Source organism: Falco rusticolus, chromosome 1 (assembly GCF_015220075.1).
Source record: "Falco rusticolus isolate bFalRus1 chromosome 1, bFalRus1.pri, whole genome shotgun sequence".
Lineage (NCBI taxonomy): Eukaryota > Metazoa > Chordata > Aves > Falconiformes > Falconidae > Falco > Falco rusticolus.
In genome coordinates, this window is record NC_051187.1 from 55,636,740 (window position 1) to 55,658,800 (window position 22,061).

The 22,061-nt window shown below is 43.7% G+C and overlaps 2 protein-coding genes and 2 long non-coding RNA genes across 6 annotated transcripts in view; 2 read left to right on the forward strand and 2 right to left on the reverse strand.

Annotated features, from left to right (window-relative positions):
* The window catches only part of EIF4E (eukaryotic translation initiation factor 4E), a 20,415-nt gene extending 12,257 nt beyond the window's left edge, over positions 1-8,158 (reverse strand). The window contains exon 1 of one of the 2 annotated variants that reach the window (XM_037379932.1): positions 7,164-7,186. In XM_037379932.1, coding sequence (XP_037235829.1) covers positions 7,164-7,166 — 3 coding nt within the window. In that variant the 5' untranslated portion in view covers positions 7,167-7,186. Of the gene's footprint in view, positions 1-7,163; positions 7,187-8,053 lie in introns of those variants that run through there. The other variant, XM_037379923.1, reaches the window with a different exon arrangement.
* On the forward strand, positions 7,857-18,499 carry LOC119144486. 2 transcript variants are annotated; one of them, XR_005103143.1, is made up of 2 exons: positions 7,857-8,003; positions 18,268-18,499. It is a non-coding gene; the product is annotated as an uncharacterized LOC119144486 (long non-coding RNA). The 2 variants fall into 2 exon arrangements; XR_005103142.1 differs by lacking the exon at positions 7,857-8,003 and adding an exon at positions 16,218-16,787.
* On the reverse strand, positions 10,032-16,208 carry LOC119144477. The gene is made up of 2 exons (XR_005103139.1): positions 11,294-16,208; positions 10,032-10,604 (listed from the first exon to the last, which is right to left on the reverse strand). It is a non-coding gene; the product is annotated as an uncharacterized LOC119144477 (long non-coding RNA).
* Positions 18,500-18,968: 469 nt separating the features above from the next.
* The window catches only part of METAP1 (methionyl aminopeptidase 1), a 30,489-nt gene continuing 27,396 nt past the window's right edge, over positions 18,969-22,061 (forward strand). Inside the window, exon 1 of the mRNA XM_037379826.1 lies at positions 18,969-19,127. Within this exon, the coding sequence (XP_037235723.1) occupies positions 19,014-19,127 (114 nt within the window). The 5' untranslated portion in view covers positions 18,969-19,013. The remainder of the gene's footprint in view (positions 19,128-22,061) is intronic.

Genomic DNA, 22,061 nt, shown 5'->3' on the forward strand with positions numbered 1-22,061 from the left:
CTGCATCCCTTTATTCTTCAACATCTGAACAGGTCCTACAATAAATAGTAACTGCAGGAACTCGTATTCTGCCCTTCAGTGATTTGCTTCCTGTGTCGTATTTCCAGAATGGTTTACTTAACATACTTGTCTTACTCCGAAACAGTTCTGAGTTATTTCAGAAATACACAATATGCTATGTTATCCAGAATATGCACATCTACAAATTAGTTTCCAAAATCAGTTAGAAAAGTGAAATTATTTTTTAACACTTTCTAACAAAGCATGATTGGAAACAGATGTACAGGCCCTGGGTTTTTTTTGTTTGTGTTGTTTTTTTTTAATCTGTTATTACAAGTAGAAGACATGCCTACAGCTCTCAGGTCTGAAATCAGCTGTCACAAGCAGCTAGAAACTAAAGCAGTAACTAGTATCTTTGCATCCGCAACATGACTACTACCAAAGCTTTAGGCATCAAACAGCAGAATTTTAACACATATCAGTTCTCAAATTTCAAACTGCAATAAACGTAGTTACACATTTACCACAGATTAGAGATTTGAAAAAAATACTTGGAATCGGTCTGGAGACAGTGCTAGAGATGTCAAATATACTTAAACACAATGAAGTGGCATAATATATTCCCTTTGCATACAAACCCCCTCGGTCTTGTCATTCAGTTCAAAATGACCCTGTGTCAGGTTTGAAATCCTAATGCCATTCCTTCAAACCAGGGAGCACAAAGCTCGATTGTGAGGCCAAGTGTCCCCACCAGTTACCACCACCACTCTCTAATCTGCAATCCATGCTAGAATATTAGAGACAGGGAACGAGGACTTTAGCTTATTCCCTACAACCAACACAAAAAATGCCTGTACAGCTGACCCAGTGAAAGAAAAAGTACTATAGTGATATAAACAAATACTAACTACAGCAGACCCAAAGACTCTATAGGCATTCCTAAATGGGGCAATACAGAAGTAGTACTTAAAAACTAAATTTTGTTGTCTGAGGAGAACAAAGCAGTGTTAAGGGTGGATTAAGTAATGGTAAGTCAGCTAATTAATGGAACAGTTGACTCCAGACTTCCATGTTGCGCAGTTTATCCTCACCAAAGCTGCTACCACTTCAAATCCATTCCACTTTATAACATAAACACTGTTTAACCTTCACAGTCCCAGCTGTCAAACTCCTGATAACACCTACAGATCTGTCTTAATAGGGATTTTAATTTTCATTATCAATACATTTAGCATTATTAAGCACATTATGTTTTACTTCAAAGAAGCTACACCTTTATGCTTCAAAATAATTAAGTATGCCTTAATTTAACAACTCACCTAGATAAAATCTCCATTCAAAAGCTCATTTACATCACATTCAAGGAATGCTTTCATACATTCCCAGGTTCACAGTTAAAAAGACTGAAATGTGAAGGCCTAATGGCCAGCAACAACTAGGCTAGTACTTTGATTTATACAGTACAGGGGGCAGGTAGCACAATTTCCTGCCTCTTAATAAAACTAAATGGTTTCTGAAGATTTCTTAATGGGGAACAACACTGACAAAACCACAGAAGCACAGGTGAACAATCTGATGAATCTCCTTCAGTGAAACACTAAAAAGCTAAACAGATACTCAGTGCTTCAGAAGTGCTTCAAATTCTATCTAGACTAAAATTTCTAGTGTTAGCCCTGGGGTTTTTTTTGACAGTATCAAATATACATCTTCCCCTTTAATCACATACAAGAACTCCAGAGAACAAATTAAAAGGGTCAATGCACAAAGGGCTCAAGAAGCATTTCAGTACTACTTCCCAGTTATCATTTGTATTATACTACAGAAAGCCAAGTACAGACAACTACAGTTTAAGCATTTCCCCTTCAGGGGTTTCTAACTAGAAGAGTTAGAAATATTACATATGCAAATACAACAAGCATACAAGAAAAGCCTTCATATTTTGGAAATAAATTAAGTGCTAGGTTTTGTGATAAAGTTTGCTTTCATTCACAATACTCCACAGTTGTGACACCTAGTATTTACAATGATGTACAAATACTATTACCCTAAAGATTTTTACATCAAAGACTCACTCTTAATGAATGCAGAGTATCTTCCAAAAATAATTTCAGTTGAGAATCTCATTCATGTTTGCTCAGCAAATAATTTTTAATATATAAAGAGGTCTCCCTGGTCAGTCTTCCAGAAGTATCACAACTATATAAACTGGAAGAATCAATACAAAACTATTCAGCACATGCAGGACAATGCCATTTCATAACTTCTAATACAAGACAACATCAGAAAGGATTAAGGTAGCACCTTCAGATAACTGAAAGAAAAAACACAGTGAGCCTCAACACCTGCCCAGTAAACCAACAGTCACCCTTCACACAACTACATGAAAGCCGGTATCTGGACAAATGGGAGACAACTGACTCGGCACAAACATTTTAGTTAAGTCACCACAACAACAAAGCCCTTAAGATATTTTGGAAGCTACCTAGCATTAATGAAACTCAGACTAACCATTATTTCAAGCTCCTGTCCAAAACAGGACATGACAACTCACCTCCAAGGCCCAGCTAATGATGATCTTGACCCAGGATTACGCCACTGCCCTCAAAAACTAACCCAGCCAGAAGAGTTTTTTTTCAGCACAAGGCTGCCCATCAAGGACAGGTACAGCTGTACACACCAGAACAAATCTGGAAAAAGTTGTTAAGTTGGAAGAACAGTTTTCTGGCTGGTCTCAGACAGAAGCCTAAAGCATCTTGTTTTCACCACCTTTTATTTCCCACTGCTGTCAAGGAAAACAGAAAAAGGACAGTTTTCATTTTTGGCTGGTTAATCATATCAGCTCCCATTTCCTTCCACATTATCCCACTAGTCTGACCACTAACCTAAAGTATTTGTATACCAAAGCACTCTTCATTATTAGTCAAATGCAAAGTATGTAAGTTCACTAATTGGTATTCAAACTCCATTTCTCATATCCAACCTCTTCGAAGTTACTCAAATCCTACCCCAAACACAAGCATGCAGGTTTTAAGATTCTATAAATGCAACATGAATTAAAGTTTATTGTCCATATTTTACCAATTCATACCTTGAAACCTTGCAATTTCAACACTATTACTTGCTAAAGTCAGACTGTCTCCACCAACAGTTTCTAGACTACTAAATTTAAAATCCTTCATAATACTTTACTATTGCTCGTAACTAATGCATTCTTAAACCTAAAATTGACTTTGCATCTACTATTAAACTAAGTCACTGCTGGGCTTGTTGCTTTTAAAATGGATGTAATAAAATAGAGTAGTATTACCAGATAAACTGGAACGCTTCGTATGACCAATCCTACTCCTCATACACAAAGACAGCACATAATTAAAGTGACATTTATTCACTACCCACATGGTTTTTGATGTAGGAATCAGCTTGCTGAAGTCCATGAAACATTTGCCTACTCAGCACTTAATGACTGTGCATATCTGCACGTTACTTGGATTCTGACACTTGCAGATTTAATTGGTGTTATTTATTCTTTCTCCACAGCACATAACAACCAACATATCAAAGGAAGGTGTGTGAGTGTATCACCAGGACAGGAAACAAATAGCACTTAGAGTAAAAACTGCTTAATCTGGTTTGTCTATTGAAGAGAACAACTAGCTTGACCAGGTTTCTCTGAGTGTTTTCAGGTGCTGCCCAGACCACATTGCCTACTGAAGTTGTTTAGGAAGTCCAGTCCACAGCACACAACATTTATGTCCCAAAAGGACGCAACTTAACACCATTATGCATTCTTGGTGAAAGTTAATAGGATTAATTAGTGGAAGAGGCTTCCAAAGTTTTCTTGTGTTAAACCAAAGTAAGCTACATTTGAGAGTGTCCACCTTCTTGTTTGGTGTTTCCAAAAGAATGAGAAAACTGCATATCCCAGTAATCAGATGTCTAGGGAAAAAGCATGCCAACTATCTGCTGATCCTTATGCTTCTTGCAGGTAGTTGCTGCTACACTACAGTTAGGGTAACAGTTCACAAGGCACAAAATCAAGAGCTATGTGCTGGACAATAAAAATAAGGACTTAAGCCCACCCAATGAGCTAACATTGTGCACTGTAAGAAAACCAAGTGATGATCTGATATGCAGCTCTGAGGTGTTAGGACTAAGAAATGAGTGACTGCTTTAAGTCTCTACATTAAAAATAGTCTTGAAACTTATGTGTAACCTTGACTGTAGAATATTTCAAAAGCAAAAAATAAATTTGTATTTATTTTGTATTTTATTTATTTGTATTACGATGAAGAGTCACATTAATTCACTTTAGAAAAGTATCTGTATTTCTTTCACAATGCAGGCTCTCTACCAACATCCCTCATTTGATTTCTCCCCTCTATCCCCTCAAAATTCATGCTTATCTTTACCAAGCTGCCAAAAGGGTTACATTTTCTCATCAAAATTTCCCATGCAGCTCCACACCTGCAGGCAGTATCAGTAAATGAAACAATTCAGTCTCATATGCTATTTTTATGCATTACCTTGGGAGAAGCTTGAAATTTTATATGCTATGTGAAATGTAAACTTTGAGGAAAACATTTTTCTGAAAGCAATGTTAAAAATTACGAGTTGTCCAACATCTTCCTCTTCTTAGAGAAAACTTTGTATTCAGTCAGAAACTTAATTTACAATTTGCAAGTTTATGACAGACATTCTCAATTATCAAACAGCATGCGTGATACATTTATCCTGTATCATTTCAGAAATATGCAATGAGCAAGCAACTGTGTTCACAATACTACAGCTTAATACTATACCGATTTCAACCATAGCAGGTCACTTATTACCACAGAAACACCTAGCAATAAGAGTAAGTCTAAAGTTGTACAGGGCCTGTGCTTAATATACATGCTGTCTGTAAATAATACAAAAGAAATACCTTTCCAGAGGCATTTTTAACTTTCCAGAATTTCACTACAGTTGTAACCCCTTGAGATAACACCACTGTTTCATTTAAAGTTTTGAGTTCTACCTACTGATGATTAGATGTTTAAACAAGCATTTTTCAAGCCATACGTAACTGAAGTTTCACCCATGCATCTTAAAATGGAGTTAATTTCACAAAAATTGCATTTGCTCAAGTGTAACAACTTTCATGAAGCAACCCCCCCCCCCCCCAAAAAAAAAACCCCAAACTATGATGCCTATTTCCAATTTGAATGATGGAGGGATCAGATGCTCACATATAAAGTTACTTCCACATGATTAACAGGCACCTAGGAGTTACAGACTTTGTGTAGCCACATTTTAAAGTCATCTTTGGTAAACTAATGTTTACTAAAGCATTAATGTTGGTTTTGTTGTTGACTTTGGGGATTTTTGCATAGTGTTATCTGACCACATTTAACCCTCATAGGGTGTAATATGAGCATACTAACAGGTCACACTTCTGTATACTCAACAAATTAATCTAGAATAGTCTTAACACAATCTGGGTAGCACAAGAAAAACTGAGAATTTTAACCTGTCAGTATTGCAGACTAAGTTTTCCCTGCAGTGGGGAAGTAAACCACTGCACAACAGGTCTGTATTTACTTAGAATAGTCTTGCTTTTCTCAGCAACTTCCATGGGACTCTTCACAGTACTCTAAACTCAAGTTTCAAAATTCTTGAAGAGTTTCAAAAGTGATTTTTTCACCCTCTTAACAAGACTTAAAATGCACATTATGTTTGAGAGCATGGAAGTACTCTGATTTCAGTATGAGCCCACATTTGAAAAAAAACAAAAAAACCCAAACAAAACATATTCAGTCACATTTTGCATTTCCTGACACACATTTTCACACTTGGGAAGCATCACAGATCACAACCTAGATCCAGATTTTGAAGGTCAGCAACAGAAAGACTTCTCTAAGATCAAGAGGTACTCCAATCCCTAACCACACATACAATTTAATTGTTCCGTTGAAAATCATGTAGTATTTCTGCAACATTAAATGTCTATGCCTTTAGTCACTACACAAGTGTAACTAAGCTTAGGTAGGAGAAGTGCGAGTCACCTAATAAAATTTTTGTTTATTGTCCTTTTATGCAATTAAATCTGAAAATAAGCAAGCATAGCTGACACTTGTTTCCTGAAGTCAAACATACTTCATCTATGGTAGAACATTCAACAGCATTACTTAAAACTGTTGTGAGTGTTGCCCTATCACCACGTTTACTGGCTCAGCACAACTGTTTGTCACTGCATGGGTGAACTGAATGTGCAAAACCAATATCGCTGGGAAACAGCATGGCAAAATCAATTATTTATTTTTGGCTAAACTAGGCCCACAGCTAGCTTAACACACAGCCAGAACAATGGAGAGAATAGTGCAGAAACAGGCTCATGCCAGCACCATAGCTAAGAAAGCCACAAACCCATACCTTTAGAGTAATTTCAATTGCCAATGGCCATCAGTATTACAAATTATACTGTTAAGCTCCACAGTCATTACAAAGCACTGAGCTGACAGGAAACTCATCTTCAGCTATGCTGGCTACAGCTCAGAAAGATCAGCTTCTGGATGGGAAAGCAAGCATTAACACTGTGGCACAAGAACACTGGAAGGGTGCTGCTGGTGATCCAGCTTACTGTCTTAACAACTGACATTCCTCATGTTTAGAATTGCTAGTCAAGCAATTTATAAGTGCTGACATCTTTCTATCCCTTCCTTTTAATAAAGGTGGTGGTGGTAAATTGTTCATGGAAGAAAATGCTAACAGGATGATTGTGTCCCTTACACAAAACAGTAAAATTAATCTTTATTTAAAAACAGCAAGGTGATTTTCCAACTTAAACACTTTCTGCCTAAATGTTACAAAGCCCCTGCAAAGTATGCATTGGCTATTTATTCACAGTAATTTAGCAGCAGCAAGAAGCTAGCCTTCCTTAAGCTTCTCATTTTCCTGAAACCCTAATAGACGGTCTTCTGCTGTCCACTCCTCAAGATACACAAGCGCACAGGATCAGTATAAGAATTACACTCAGACCACTTCCAGCTGCTTCATTTATTTTATGGAAGCGCAGGCTGGGATGGTGTTTATAAAATAGAAGATAATATCCTGAACATAACTTAATAACGGGGAAAAAAGTAGTTCATTATAATGAAAACTATAAAAAAGCCTTAATAAAAAAATACCATTGTGATCCAGAAAGATGACACAACCGATAAACACCAACTTCGTTCGCAACGCGCCGCGCGTCTTACCAGTCACAGTGTTCTCTTCTTTCGGCTGCCGAAGCCCCGAGCGGCGCACCCGGCAGCGCACAGCTCCTCAACGCGGGTCAGCGGCCCCGCGCCGCCTGCCCCGCCGCGGGCTCCCGGGCGCCGCGTCCGCCCGGCGCTACGCGTCCGCCGCTCCCCGCCTACCAGGAGGGCGCTCGCCGGCCGGCGAGGAAGAGCCGCCCCTTCGGTGACCGGCAAGTCAAACCCACCGGCCCCCCCAAGCGGAAAGCAACATGGCCACCCCCACCGCACCACATGCGCCAAGCGCGGCGAAGAGCCTCCCGCCGGGCAGCCGGGCCGGGCCGCCGCCGCTCGGGGCTGCTCCTCCTCGCCGCACCTTCCGGCCCCGCCGTCCCCCCGCCCGCCGCAGCGCCGCGGGGGCGGCCAGGTCGGGCCGAGCAACGGGGCCGCGGGCGGGGCGCGACACAATGGGCGCCGCGCGGCAGCCAGCGCCGCCGGCCCGCAGGCCTCGCTCCCTCCCACCCGCCCGGGTCCGCCGCCGGCCGGCCCAGGGCCCCCCACGGCGACGCCAGCCCGGCCCTCAGGCGGCCGCCCGCCCCTCCCCCCCGCTCCGGCCGGCGCCTCCTGCTCCCCCTCCCCCCGCTCCGTCCCCCTGCGTGCGTGCGCTCCTCGCCGGCCTCATCTCGCCTCGCTGCCCGCGCCCCAGCACCCATCCGCCCCCCGTCCGGCCAGGCGCCCACCGCCACCAGGAGGGCCACAGCCCGAGGAGGAGGAGGCGGCAGCGGGGACAGGGTGAGGAAAGAGCAAGAAAGGCGGGCGGGAGAAGGGAATGAAACACTCACCGGTTCCACCGTCGCCATCTTAGATCGATCTGATCGCAGAAGCGCTGCGGGAGGGAAGAGGGCGGGTAACAAACCCAGGTTCAAACCCGGTTGGCCGCCCGGCGGTCACGTGAGCCCGGCGGCCGTTTGGGAAGGGGGAGGGGAGGCGCCGGCCACCGGGTCCCAGGCGGGGCGCGGAGGCTGCCGGGAGCTGTAGTCGCCGAGCGCCGGTGACGCCTCGAAGAGGCGGTGCTGCCGGCGCCGTCACGTGACCAGGAAGAGGCGGGCCGGAGGGGGCGGGGCTCGGCGCCGCGCGGGGCACATGTGAGCGTGGGCCTGGAGCCCGCCGCCTCGTGTTGCCGTTGTTGACTCGTCTTGCTCTGTGCGCTGGCCCGGCTCGGTCGGTTTGCTCGCAGCGGAGGCGGCTCTGGCTGCCCGCCGTGTCCCTGGGGGGAGCCGTAACGGCACCGCTGCCGCTCGCTGCGGGTGGGTCTCGTGATTTCAGCCACGCGCTTTGTTTCATCTCACTCGGATCTTGTGCCGGTTCCGCGTCTGACTGCGCGGGGCCGCCGCGCTAGTACACGGCCGGTGGCGGCGGCTCCCCGGGCACAAACGGGCGGCGGGACCCGAGGCTCCCCGAAGCCGAGACCCGGCGGGTGGCTGCGGCTGGGCATGGCCGGGCTCCCCGTGGGGGGTGCGGGACAGCAGTGGGTGAAGCTGGGAGCTGGGAACGCCTTCCCTGCGCGGGGAAATGGGAGCGCACAGGGTATGGGGAAAAGGAGCTGCACTTCCCATCTCTTCCCCTTGCTTCCTCAGCCTTGCAGGAAGGCTGCTGTCAACAGAGGCTGACCCAGCCCATCTAGCACCTTTTCCTCGTTAAAGGATGCAGACGTGGAAACCCGTGCTACTCTCAGCCACCGTGTCCCACTTCCCAGGCCTGGCAGTAGAGCCGTCAGAGGTGTGTGGGAGAGGGGAAGGAAGAAGCACTCCCCAGCCAAGGAAGGATTACACAGGTTTGACGTTAAGGGTGCTGAAGCTTTGAACGAGGAAACTGCCAAGCCCTGGACACCTGGTTTGATCACCTACATCAGGGGCTGGGTCGAAGTGTGTTGCAGATGCCTCTTGGCTCATGCCCCAGCTTCCCTCTTGTCCCACAGGGAGCCAGAAAAGGTACCGTTCACACAGGCCCCTTCCAGACACAGAAGCACAACCCGGCCAGGCACAGGCGTACAGCACTACCACCCCAGTGCTTGCTTTGGTTGTTGGCAAATGAGGCACAGAAATCCTCAGCTGTCAGGCACATCTCATCTGGTGCACAACAGACTCCCCAAACAGATACTCGTTTGGAGTGTGAAGAATTGTACTTGGCTCTAAGGACCCTTGTGTACAAGGTCCGCATGGGCACCACATCTCCTAGGGACAGCTCCAGATGCTGTCAGCTCCCTCCTCAGCACATGGGACACAGTATTCTTAAGCCCATCTGGTACTTTCAGGCACTGTGAGGCTCACCTGGGCACACTGTCTTCTAGCCAAATGTCCACCACTTGGTGGGCCAGGGCCCATTGTGGGCTTTTTCTGCTGTCATGTCTGCACATGAACTGCCATGTGGATGTCTCTTCTTCGTTTGGTCAGGATGTGTCTGAAAGTAGAGGCAGGCTTACATTCAGCATTTGCGTGTCAGTACACAACTCTAGTTTACTAAAAAGCTGTGACTCTCGGAGAGCAATCATGCCTGTTCCTGTTTGTTGGGAACGTAACATCTCAAAATACAGAATCCTGAAAGGTAGAGCCCTCTCAAAGAGAGGAAAAGACAGACTGCTTTTTTTAAAAAAAGGGCTGCTATTTGAAAACCAAGAGGCCTTAACATTGCTGATGTTTTTCTCCAGTTTTGGCGCTCTCGCTCTTTCCACCACCAGTTAGAATTCTATTTCTGACCATAATAACTACAGGGTTTGCAGCAGCTACGTTTTCCCCAGACACTGGCCCCCAAATAAATGAATTATAAGTTCTGAGAAATTTATTCCAGCCACTATGGAAGAAAACTATTGCTTTGCTGTGTGCAAATAGCAGGGTAAAGCACAAAATGAGACCTACCACAGCTGAAATTTTTGATGGTTCCACAGAAGACTGGAAGGCTGTAAAGGATATCTGAATTGCCACAGCACTCCTAATTTACAAAAAGGGTCTGAAAGTTAAATGGAGCTATTTTAAGAAATGGTATCTTTAAGCAGTGCAGCAGAGCTGATACTTTAGACTGCTATTCATGAGCAAAAATGACACCTGATCAGATGAACCGCAGAAATACAGCAGTACAAGAGGGATAACAGTAAGTTTGAGCTCTAAGTTGGTTCCATGAGAAAAGGCTGTAGCGGCGCTGAATTCCTGTGAGCCTCCAGAAACAGGCATTTCATTTTCCTTTGAAATGTTCCTGTCACAGAAAGTCTGGTAGGGTCTCTGCAAGCATCCGTTCTGCTTTACCTGCTAAAGAGTTTGCTAGCAAGCAGGATGTTTTCAGGCTGTGAGACCAGGTTCATTCCTGCATGTCCATGCAGTATCCCCTCTTCAGGGTGACCTAGAAATGGAGATGCAGCATGAGGAACAGAGGGTTTGTAATTATAGTGGTTAAAATGCTTTCAACTCCTAAAAATCTACTCTTTAAAACTCTCTTATTTGAAATCACTTTGCAGGGTCAGGACAGTATTGCTCATCTCATGACAGAAAGGAAGTAAGAAGTTACGTTCCTGAGAACAGAGGAAGTTAAAAGGAGGTAATGGAGGGATTGAGATGAACCTTATTCAGCACTAAGTTTTAAGGGAACCAGGAAGGTAAGGAAGCTGTTGGGAAGAGGTGAGAGAAACAGCTGTTTAGGGGAGAAAGAAACATGTCACTGGAGATAAATATTCCAAATGCTTCAGGCAGGTATGCATTCCCTTATCTGCCCGAAGCCGATGAGTTACTCCTTGGAAATGCAACACAGACTGTATAAGCCACTTTTTCTCCACATGTAGGTTGACTCTTCAGAGAATTCAGTACATTCATAAGGCAGAATCTCCCTCTACAAGTCATGCTGACTCTTCCAAGTAGGTCATATTTGTCCAGATGTCCACTAGTTGTATTGCCCATCATAGTTTCTACTGATTTGCAAGGGAAAGCAAGCAGACTTCCCTTTCTTCCATGGAACTTTTAAAGACTGACATCCCATTTTCTATCCTGCAGACACCAGGTATTGGCACATTTTAAAAACTGTAGTTACACACATACCTGTTAGCAATTTCCATCTGGTCCAAGTGGTTTCTTACTGTTCATTTTTATCAATTTCATCCATTCTCTCTTCAAAATCCCTTCCACTTCCAGGATATCCACTGGTGAACACTGACTCAAATAGTTCATTAACTTCTCTGCAACGGCCTTGTTTTCTTTGAGAACTCCTGTTAATACCATGGTTATCAATTAGTCCAGCAGACTTCTGGAAGGCTTCCTGTTCCTAAGGATGGAAGAAAGATTTATTATTAGCTTTGATTCCTTGCAAGGGGACCCAATCTAACAGTTTTCTTACTTTTAATCTACAGAGATATGTGTTTTGTTTCTATTTTTTTCATTTCAGTATTACTTCATCTTTTTTTAAAGAAAGTTTCTTGTTTCGAATAGCCTCCTTTAGCCTGTGGTTCACCTGTGCTGTCTCCCTTTTTCCCATTCTCAAGCCTTTCTTAATAATCCAAGTTCATACAGACATTAAGTTTCTAAAATGTGCGTCTTTAAAATAGCTTCCTTTCTGCCTCTAGGAATTTAATTCAGCTGCACTTTTGAAGTTACTTTTTTTAACAAACTCTCGTATAGTTCCTCTTTTTGAAACTGAGGACAAATCTGCTGAATGTTTTGGCTGCTGCTGCTCCTGTAATGATACTGCATTACAGTATGTTAAGGCAGTTGTCACAGAATGGCTTTTCAAATACGAGATTTCAAATCAGATCCTGAATGCTACTCAGGGTGAAGCCAAAAGCTGTCTTCTTGTGGGCTTTCTAACAAGCTGTTCCATGGAAAAGATGCCGAAAATGTCTAAAAAGTCAGTCTCTGCATTACACCTAGGTGTAACGTTTGCACAACCCATATGGAAGTAACGAAGTCTCCTGTTCCTGCTGTATTTTCTGCCCTTGCTGATGAACTTGATCCTCCTTAGCATTTCACTATTAGTAAACCAGACCCAATATTAGGTTGGTTAGTTATAGAACAAGTCAGTTATCATTTGTACTCCTCTAAAATCTCCCTCTAGGCTTGACATGTTAGCCTATACAGATATTATCTGATCTCTAATAACTTTGTTAACTGGATTTGATTTCAAGAACAGCTTTTCCAAAACCTAAATGGTTTTAAGGGGAGGTGAACTTCTTGTGACTCTGAAATCTGGCCAACACTGACTAAAATGTTGCCTGGCTCAGTTAACTCCTACGGGGGGCCTGTGGTACTGTGAGAATGTTACTGGAAGAATGTTTATAGAGATGCAAGCAAATCCACATCCACAGACAGACTATGCCAGCAGAAAAAGTACTGGGAAGGGCTTGTGCTACTCGGGCTAATGGCTTCATCTCAGGATTTCAGGATTTTTATAGGATTCCAGACAGGCCACGGTCTCCAAGCCAACAGGGTGGTGCAGGGCACGGTATTTGTTGTTTCTTTACTACTAGGAGAAGGAATAAAGCAGCCTTCTACTGTATTTGGTTGTAGATTGCTGAATGGCCATTGTTTATAATGAAAATGTATTGGAACAGTATATTTTCTGCAGTATTTTTTCTGCCATGGAATTCATGTTGGTGTTATGATTTGATTTCTGTTTAACAAAGGCAGAGGGTTCAATTAAGTAATGTTTTTATCTGCCACCTGATGTCTCTAAAGGAAAACACAACAGAAATATATTTAAGTTCTTAACCTTTTACAATACTGTTTTATAAAATAAATACTGTAAAAGTTTTCAAAATAAAATAATTGGGACATATCCTCACTGATAAAACAAAAATTAAGAAAGAAAATATTTCTCCCTATGTTGCATAATGTTAAGCCATGTTACGGTGGCAAAATAAGAACATAATCTATTTGTACATTCATGAAGTGCATCAATACATGCACAGCATTATTTTTTTGTCCAGTGATGTACTCTTCATTTGATCTGTTTTATAGAACTTGTTTCCTAGTGGTTCTTCACATACTTTTTAATGCAAATGTAGGAATTAATAAGCCTTCCTATTTATTTGCCTAATATGCTGCCAGATGGATCAGATATTCCATTCTACTTGTTTGGCAACCACACACATTCTTTGCCTGTTTTAATCCTGCCTTTAAGTCTCTTAACATAAATATAGATAATCCATCCAGAATCCTCTTCCTCTCTGATCATTTTATCTTCAGCTTCTTCTGCATTTAACTTTGTACTTTTATTCTCAGCACACCAAGTGTACAGACCTACATTTTATAGCTTTGAATGTCATTTTACTGAGAAGAACTGTAAATGAGTGTTAACCACCAAATTATACTGGACGTCATACAGCATTTGGCTGTTTATTTTTTCTTATGCATAAAGTCCCCTATAAGACAGGTACGCTTACTAACAGTGTTGAATAAGATAGATGAAAATAATACAGAACATGGCCTACCTTATTACCATGCAAATAGGAAGTAAGCATGTGTTATGATTTTGTACATGTTTTTCTTTGATTTGTTGAGTTACAGGGGCAGAAAGCCTCTAAAGATGACATCAGAAGTTACCCAACAATTTATAATAGCAATGAGAGGATTATGAGCTACTGTAGTTTTTTCTTTGAGTCACTGACATGCAGAAACAAGATCCTCAGAAGTGGTATGGCTGCCTTGCAAGTGATATATCTTCAAACCAAAAGTAAAATTAAGACAGAGGGCAAAGAGGTATCATAGATACATCCAGAAATTTCACATCTTTTGAAGTTATAGCAAAAAAACCCATAAGGGTCTGAAGTAAAGATGAGTTGAATATCTCATCTTCAGTAATCATCACACACTTTAGGGCTCTATCAGTTTTCAGTGTGAATTCAAGTAGTTGTTAGGAACATCTGTTTCACTGTGCGAAGTGTGATATCAAAGTCAGGGGTGTGCAAGTACAAGCGCTAATTGATCTGCACACCTGTATCTCATTGATGGGAGTGGAAATGCAGCAGATCATTCACACCAGTGATATAACAGTTTTGGAACCACTGTGTTTCATGTGATTAAAAATCTGATCATCTTTGTTTGATTTTGAAACCTGAACTTTAATGTCTCAGTGTTGTCTGTGATATCTAAAGTGGAAACAAAATACTGTATTTTACTTTAAGCCTCCTTCTTTTATGGCCTTGATTGATGACAAAAATTGGGTGAAATCCCTGTTGATATCAGTAACATTCCCATTGAATTAATCATGCCAGAACTTCACTCCATTACTTTCATTGTGTTTCCATAATAAAGAAAAAATATTTTTATCACCTCAAGACACATTCATGGATTCTTTCACATATTACAAGCAGTGGATTCTCTCTTGAAAGCTTACAACTTATTAAATAGGAACACTTTCTAAAAAATACTGTTTTGCTTAAAAAGATGCAGCTTGTTTCCCGTTGTTCTTGGCCCATGATAAACAACCAGTTTCACATGCATATGCTGGAAAATTTTAAGATTCTTGATACCAGAAGAGTGTTATTGAATCCAGAGAGAACCACTCCTAAATCATAGCAGAAATTTTGATCTACTCTATTAATACGTATGCTGCAAGCGGCAGTGCAGCTTGAACAAAAGCAAAACAAAGCAAAAGATTATGCATGATCTTCCTTTTCACCACAATACAGAAAGCACGCTTGGAATCAGTTTTAAGGAAGGCTGCTCCACCCTGAACTGTGGCTGTAGTGGGCCTTTCAGTAGTTTGGTTTGTACCTCCACCAACAGAAGGAATAAGTGATGCAGGGACTTGAAATACATTGCAACTTCTTTTGACTTACAGAACATGACTGACTTTAAAATCCCACGTCATATTTTTTAAAGAGGAAAAATGGAGACACGTATTTCTTTAAGGCAACTCTGTTCATTTACAAAGGATGTTTATAAAGTCTTTTTCTCTGTCCATAGTAAGACTAGTTTGCTTTGACCGCAGGTTTGTCTTTTCTTGTGGGTACTGTTTCCTACAAGGGCTCTCTTTCACTCTTATTTTTTATGATCATGCTACCTATTTTTCTGTGGCCGTCTTTGAGACATTTGTCTTCGTGTGCATTTGTGATGGTTTTGCAATTTCTTTTTTATGTGCACATACAGACACATGCAACCTACATTAACCGTTGCATTTGGTACAAGAAACTCAGTAAGTGCCTGCACCATCTGGCCAAGCCATAATAGTGCACATTTCCTTGTGCTCTAGCTCCTGGGTGGTATTTTTGCATTATGTCAGCTATCACTAAACAAAGAAGCATTTAATTGTGTCTTCAATGAGCCTGAACAGAAGACAGCTACTATACCCAAGAGCTTCACTGGGAAAGTGTGATTGCCCAACCCCCACTAGTGCAATGTACAGAAGCCAAGTGAGGAGGGGGAACATGAGCTAAGGCACTCTCTTAATTAAGTAATGTTAAATTCAGTGGCCATTCTCTTCCTAACCAGCAGCTGTCTTAGCTGCCAGCTGCTCTAGCCTTTTTGCAACAGCTGCCTGACCCATAGCACATTGCTGACCTCTCCTTCTGCCCTTGTTTGCTAATCTCACGCGCTCCCAGCCTTGCATCACTTCAGAGGGAGGACAGCAGGAATACAGCACCAACATAAATCAAGGATCATGAATGGGTTGTAAAATTTCTGACTCATGCATCTCTGTGTGTGTTTGTCTGTGACACAGGGGGACAGGCAGCTGGAAAGTGACATGAAAAGCCTGACAGAAAAAAAAAGAGCTTTACTCAGGGAAGGTCACAGCAAAGGTTGATGAACTTCCCTGGTGAGAATGAGTGTGCCACCAGATAATGGGAAATGGCAGTAGATGGACCTCCAGGAGGCGTGAATTGGTTCACTTTTCAAATCAGAAAATCAAGGCCAAACTGGAAAACAAAAGCATTGAAATACCACAGAACTCACATAATTTTTACTATGCGGATGGTAATACAGGGCTGTTTAAAAGTAAACACTATCATAACAACAACAACAAAATTCTAGGTTATTCTAGGTTGACCCAAAAATGCAGCCTGTGTCCTTTCCACACTGAGGAGGACAAGTAAGCAAGTTTGTTAATTCCTCAATTAGGGGACTCACTGCTCTTTAAATTACATATATTTTTAAATTGTTTAATTGATATATGCATCCATGGCTTCTCCAAGCAAGCAGGGAAACAGCATGTTTTTATTTTGCGCTTTAGAAAGGCAGCAAAGAAATGGAGTAACAGAAGGAACTTTGTCTGCTAGTTGGGAGTCCTCTTTTTTCCTAACCTGCATCACTGTCAACTACTACAAAATGAGCACATATACTGACATTGTTCCAGTAAGGACACTGAAAGAAATAAATAGGAATAAATTGTAAAGTTATACCCAGACATGAAATTAAATGTGTATTAAATACTCATAAAGTTTAGTAAATTATCCTAAATTGTTAATGGTGATTATACTAAAATCTCATCAAGCAGCAGATGACATTTGAGCAGAAGACACTGGACTAGACCAAACACTATGCTTCAGGTTTTTCACACCATGACAGTGACACCAAGTACTTGTAAACCCTACTTAACGAGGTGAATGATGTCTACAACTCCTTAGGGTTCTTTAAATAGCACAAAGTGACAACTAACATGTACAAAGGTACCTGTCCCACATTGCTTGGCAGCTTAATTTCTTGGATACTTGGAAAAGGAGCACTGATTTTTCATGGGCTGTACACCTATTAGCAACATGGATCACTTAAGAGTGAATCTGCCCGTTCAGTAAAATTTTACTTTAGGAAGGTTAAAACAAACCTTAAATAATGACTTGGATTTAGAATATGTAAAATCACAGTCTCTGAATGTGTCTTTGAAGATATTTCATTATGCTGCTTGGCAATTGGTTGCCTGTCTTCAGAATCTGGACCTAGATGCTGTCACAGCACAAGCTGCATAAATCAATACAATACATAGCTATTTTCACTCATTCAAGAAAATAACGGTTGTAATCTTTGTATCTTACAAGCACCTTAGATATGTTTCCTAATTCACTCTCACAGTATTCTCTTTCTACAAACAGTAGGCACATACAAGTATTATCTGATCTAGAGAAATGAAGGTGAGAACTGTCAGAAAGACAGTGTCCATCAGCAATTAAATTTCAGTAATAGCATGGCATCAAATTCTTTAATTTGTTTGAGCATGCAAATGAAAGTATTTTGTCACACAACAAACTAGGATCAGATGCACTATTACCTGTTGCTTCGGTCCCATGATCAGCTGAGCTACTTAGCCACTCTTTACCAATTACACTGTCATAAGATAGCAAGTATTTTTATATGAATACACTCATTTTGATAAAAGAATGCTTTTCTGTTTTGGAGATAGTAATCGGAAATTCACTTGACCTTTAAACCTAGGAGATATATACTTTTTTTTTTTTTTTAAGATGGGACCAGAAGACTACCGTGAATATAACACAGTTGCAGAAAATACTGAGGTTATAGTTTGGATTTGGAATCCCACTTTATGGGGATTTGAGGATCTTTATGCCAGAAAATGAGGAGTCTATTTTGTGTAACAAGATCAGAATAAGGATTGACTTCATTCCATTGAAGTAAATGACACTAAAGCAGGAAAAGGGGATCTGATCCTGCAAAGTTTTGACTGAAATAATAGGCTGTGCCAGCTAGCTAGTGGAAAACAATTGAGATTTAAACACGGAGCGAGATCCCAGCACTAATGGCTGGATCTAACAAATACATGCTCCGAAGCCTTTTGCAGCTATTCTCCTACTCGACAGGCGTCTCTCCACGGTCTTTGTAAAAGCAACTTCTTTGACATACAAACCAGTAAAAAGTGTTTTGTAGTGACATTAGGTTAGAGATTTTTTAATACATGTTGAAAATAGCTTTGACATCAATACTCAAGAGAACATAAGCCCGGTTCGCTTTGTAGGCACAGGTAGTATCTTCTTCAAGATCAACCCATGTAAATAGGAGAAATAAAATTTATGTATTAATCACAGTTATGTTTATGGCAGACCATTGGTATCTGATCTTTCTCTTTCCAGGAAGAAAATCAGCATCCTTCCTGTGGTAACGCCACCGCGACTCTGCAGCCTCTGCAGCCTGTTGGTCTAATTTCAGTTACTGCCTTACTGAATATTGAATTTACGAGGGGTCCACCACCCCCACCCCCAACCAAGTGCCAAAACCTGAGCAAAAGCATTCTGATAAACTACACAGGCGGCCCTACACACCAACACTCCACCCTGAAATAAAGATATGTCTTGAAAAAACTGACACACAGCCTCGCTGGTGAAATACAGGAGGGGACAACAGAGGCGCCCCCCCCCGCGGGGGCCGCCTGCCGCCCCCCCCAGCCGCGTTTCAAAGCGAACACCGCTGCACCTCCGGCGCACCGCGGGCGCTCGGCAGGATCTCGCCGAGGAACAGCAACGCGAAGCAAAAAGCAGGTCTTGACACCTCCTGTACAAATCAGTTATTAACAGCGCGCCACGCGGCTCGGAGCCAGGAGGCGGGGGATTAGAAGCCTGGCTTCTCTCTCCCCGTACCTCTGCCACCTGGCCCCGGCCCCCCTCCCCGGGAATTACCGCTCCTGAAGGGCACCTGCGCCTCCCGCCGCCGCTCCCCCGCCTCGCCCCGCGCCTGCACGGAGGGCGGGCGGAGCGGGCCGGGGCGGCGCGGCGCTCAGGGCCTCTCCCCTCCCCGCCCGCCTCAGCCGGCGGCACCTCCGGGCGGCGGCTCCTCCCCCGCCGCTCGCCGCGCCGCGCCGCGCCTGTGGCAGCCCGGCAGCATGGCGGCGGTGGAGACCCGCGTCTGCGAGACGGCCGGCTGCAGCAGCGAGGCCAAGCTGCAGTGCCCGACCTGCCTCAAGCTGGGCATCCAGGGCTCTTACTTCTGCTCTCAGGTGAGGCCCCCGCGCTGCCGGCGGCTCGGCTGGGCTGGGCTGCGCTCCCCTTCCCTCCTCTCCCCTCCCCTCCCCTCCCCGCTCGCCTGCCCGGCGGCCGCCCCGGGAATCCGCCCGTCCCCACGCTGCGGGCCGGGTTTTCCTCTGGCGGGCGGCTCGCCGCGCTGCCGGGCTCCGTGGAACGCTCTCCTTTCGCGGGGAGGAAATACGGGAGCGGTGGGGAGGACGGTAATGAGATTTCCAGTCAGCAAATGGGGCCGGCGTGCGAGCGCGGGGCCGGGCTCCGGGCGTGCGGCGAGGCGGAGGAGCCGGCTCCTCTCGCCTGCCCCCGCCCGCCCGGGCCCGGCCCTCGGCGTCCGGGCTCTCCGGCCAGCCCGCGGGGTCCCCTTGGGCTCTGGGGAGGGGGCGCCGCCGCTTGGCCCCGCAGAAAGTTCCTCCGCACGGGGCGGAGGGGTGGTGGAGCCTGGGGGTGCTGGGCACGGGTGGGGCGGGAGCCCTCTGCGCTTCCTGGCGGGGGGTGGGGGGGAAGCGGGACCCCGCTTCTAGAGAGCAGCTGTGGCGTTCGTGAGGGGGTGCACGTTTTTTTCTCTGCCTGGAAGTGTGGAAGTTGTCCCGTGGCCGTCCCGTGTCTTCACCCCCCCAAAAAAAATATAAAAAAATAAGGGCTTAGTGGGACAAAATGAGACGTGCTCATCAAATCCTAGCGTGTGCATTTCTGTGTCTGCATCGGCTCTGGCTCTGGAATTGCTTGGCTTTGATAAACACCGGGAGACTTGTTGCTCTGAAAACAGATCTTCTGTTTCGTTTAAATACGAGCTTTTGGGGAAATGATTTGGTGCTTTTCCTTTTTTTTTTTTTTTTTTTTTTTTTTAAATGCCCTTGGATATCTCACTTTGAGTGTACCAAGCAGAGAGATTCAGGTCAGGCCAGTTGTACAACTGTCAACTCCTGTTAAACATATTCTGTAGGCCTCTGCTATCTTCACTTGCTGCCACAGTGGTAATATAGTTTCGTCCTTAACTTAAATAGAAGGGACTGTCTGACGGCTGTTGAATGGGGGGTTTTGTTCATTTTTTTAGTAACTTTAAAATGCACAGTGAAATACATGACCTAGTCCTTCTGAACTTTTTGTATATGTCATTTCAGTCAACATCACTGAGGAAGTCTGTGTTTAATTCAAAGAGTAACCACAAACTTCATTGTCAGAATTATAATTCGGGGTAAAATAATTGAAGTTTTGTAGGTGAACTTAGTAAAATTATTCAGTCACATCAAGCAGATTAATTTACTAATTGGAGAATTGTTTTTTCTGAGTCAGGCTGTAAACTGGTAGTTATGGTTTGCATAGGACTAGGGGAAGGCTGCCCACGTGCGTGTAACACACCCACTGCACGGCTTCTGGTACTTTCCCCTGAGATCTGTGGTGCCAAATGCTGGGAGTTGATGCTAAATTGGATATACTGCAACTCGAAATTGTTCTGACAATTCTGTGTCTCTGTTTCCTATGTGGTGCTTATAGCTGGTTTGTAGGATTTGCTCTGCATTTCACTACCCGTTTTGGCATGTCTGATGTAAAACTCACGGTAAATTAATCTTCAGTGTATACAAATATTAGTTGACGATGACAAAGCCATTTGTTAACAGACCAAACAAGTCTATGTGAGGAGTTCTAGTAACATCTTCGCTCCCCTCTGTCCCCTCCCCAACTCAGCTAACTTCATATAGGATGCCGAGATTCTTGTTATCTATATGTTAGGTTTAATTCTTTTGAAATACCTGCTACTGTTGTAAGGTAAAAGGGGAATTACCCAACCTATTTATTAGGTTAACACAGGCTGCTGGATAACTGGCTACATGCCTGTAAAACTGTGCTGCCTAGAAAATAAAACACTGAACTGGGAATTCCAGTTGTAGTCCTGAGTGATCTTGGGTGTTTTGTTCCTCCTCACTGTCCTTGCTGTCCTGATCAGTAAAGTAGGTAAGCAAAATGATTCCCCATATGAAAAGTGCTTTGAGGGTTTTGGGGTTACATGTTACAGGAGAGAGAAGGAAATTGATGGCAGCCTGTTTTCAAGATGCACAAAAAAATGTCATCGCTGAGAGAAAAGAGTCCCTGTGTTCAGCCTGCAGTAAGGACTTTCAGACCCCCTTAGTACCTTCTGTGGGGTCCAGCATGGGGCTGCCCTGAGCTTCCAGCTCTCCCCATCATCTGCTGTGTGCAGTGGAGGAGACTCACGGTAGTGCTCCACGGGTGTCTTGCAAGCCAAGGTCGGGAGGGTAGGTGAGGTGCCGCTGACAACCTGGCTGGCTGTTCAGATGAAGCATATGACAGGCAAAGGAGTCTTAAAAGCCAGTATGTTTTCTCTGACTTCCAGCAAGTTTCAGCTGACAATGCCGGACTGGTTGGCATTCGTGAAGCTTTTCTGAAGTTCTCTTTGGTGTTTTTTTTTCCATTGTGGTATTACACATGTAAATAACTGTTAAGTAAGCTAGTGAGTGTACCTAGGATGTTATTCCACCTTACAGCACAGCCTGCATTATATCTGGCGTGGTCTTGTTAATGACGCACATTTCTACCCCTTCCATTAAGCTGGCCCTGATTTCTTGGTGAGCCACTTCTGCAGTTTGTAGGGTTTTCTTTTAATGGAGGAAAAGCAGTTGCATTACCTTTTTTTGCTGGTTTAGCTCCCTGAAGCTGTGCACTACAAGATCATAAAACACCAGTGCTTCAGGAGCATGCTGCTGTTGTGGCCCAGTTTTGGCATAGCCGTAAAGTCAGTCTGGCCTTACTGAATGCAGTGGTGTTAGCTATGGGTGTGCAGGTGCTTACTCTGGGCTGAGGGCAGGATGCGAGGTGACAAGTTACCTGGCATTGCTTCAAGGGGTAAGTGCATCCGTATGGGCATGGATGCTAGGTGGATTAGTATGCTTGGA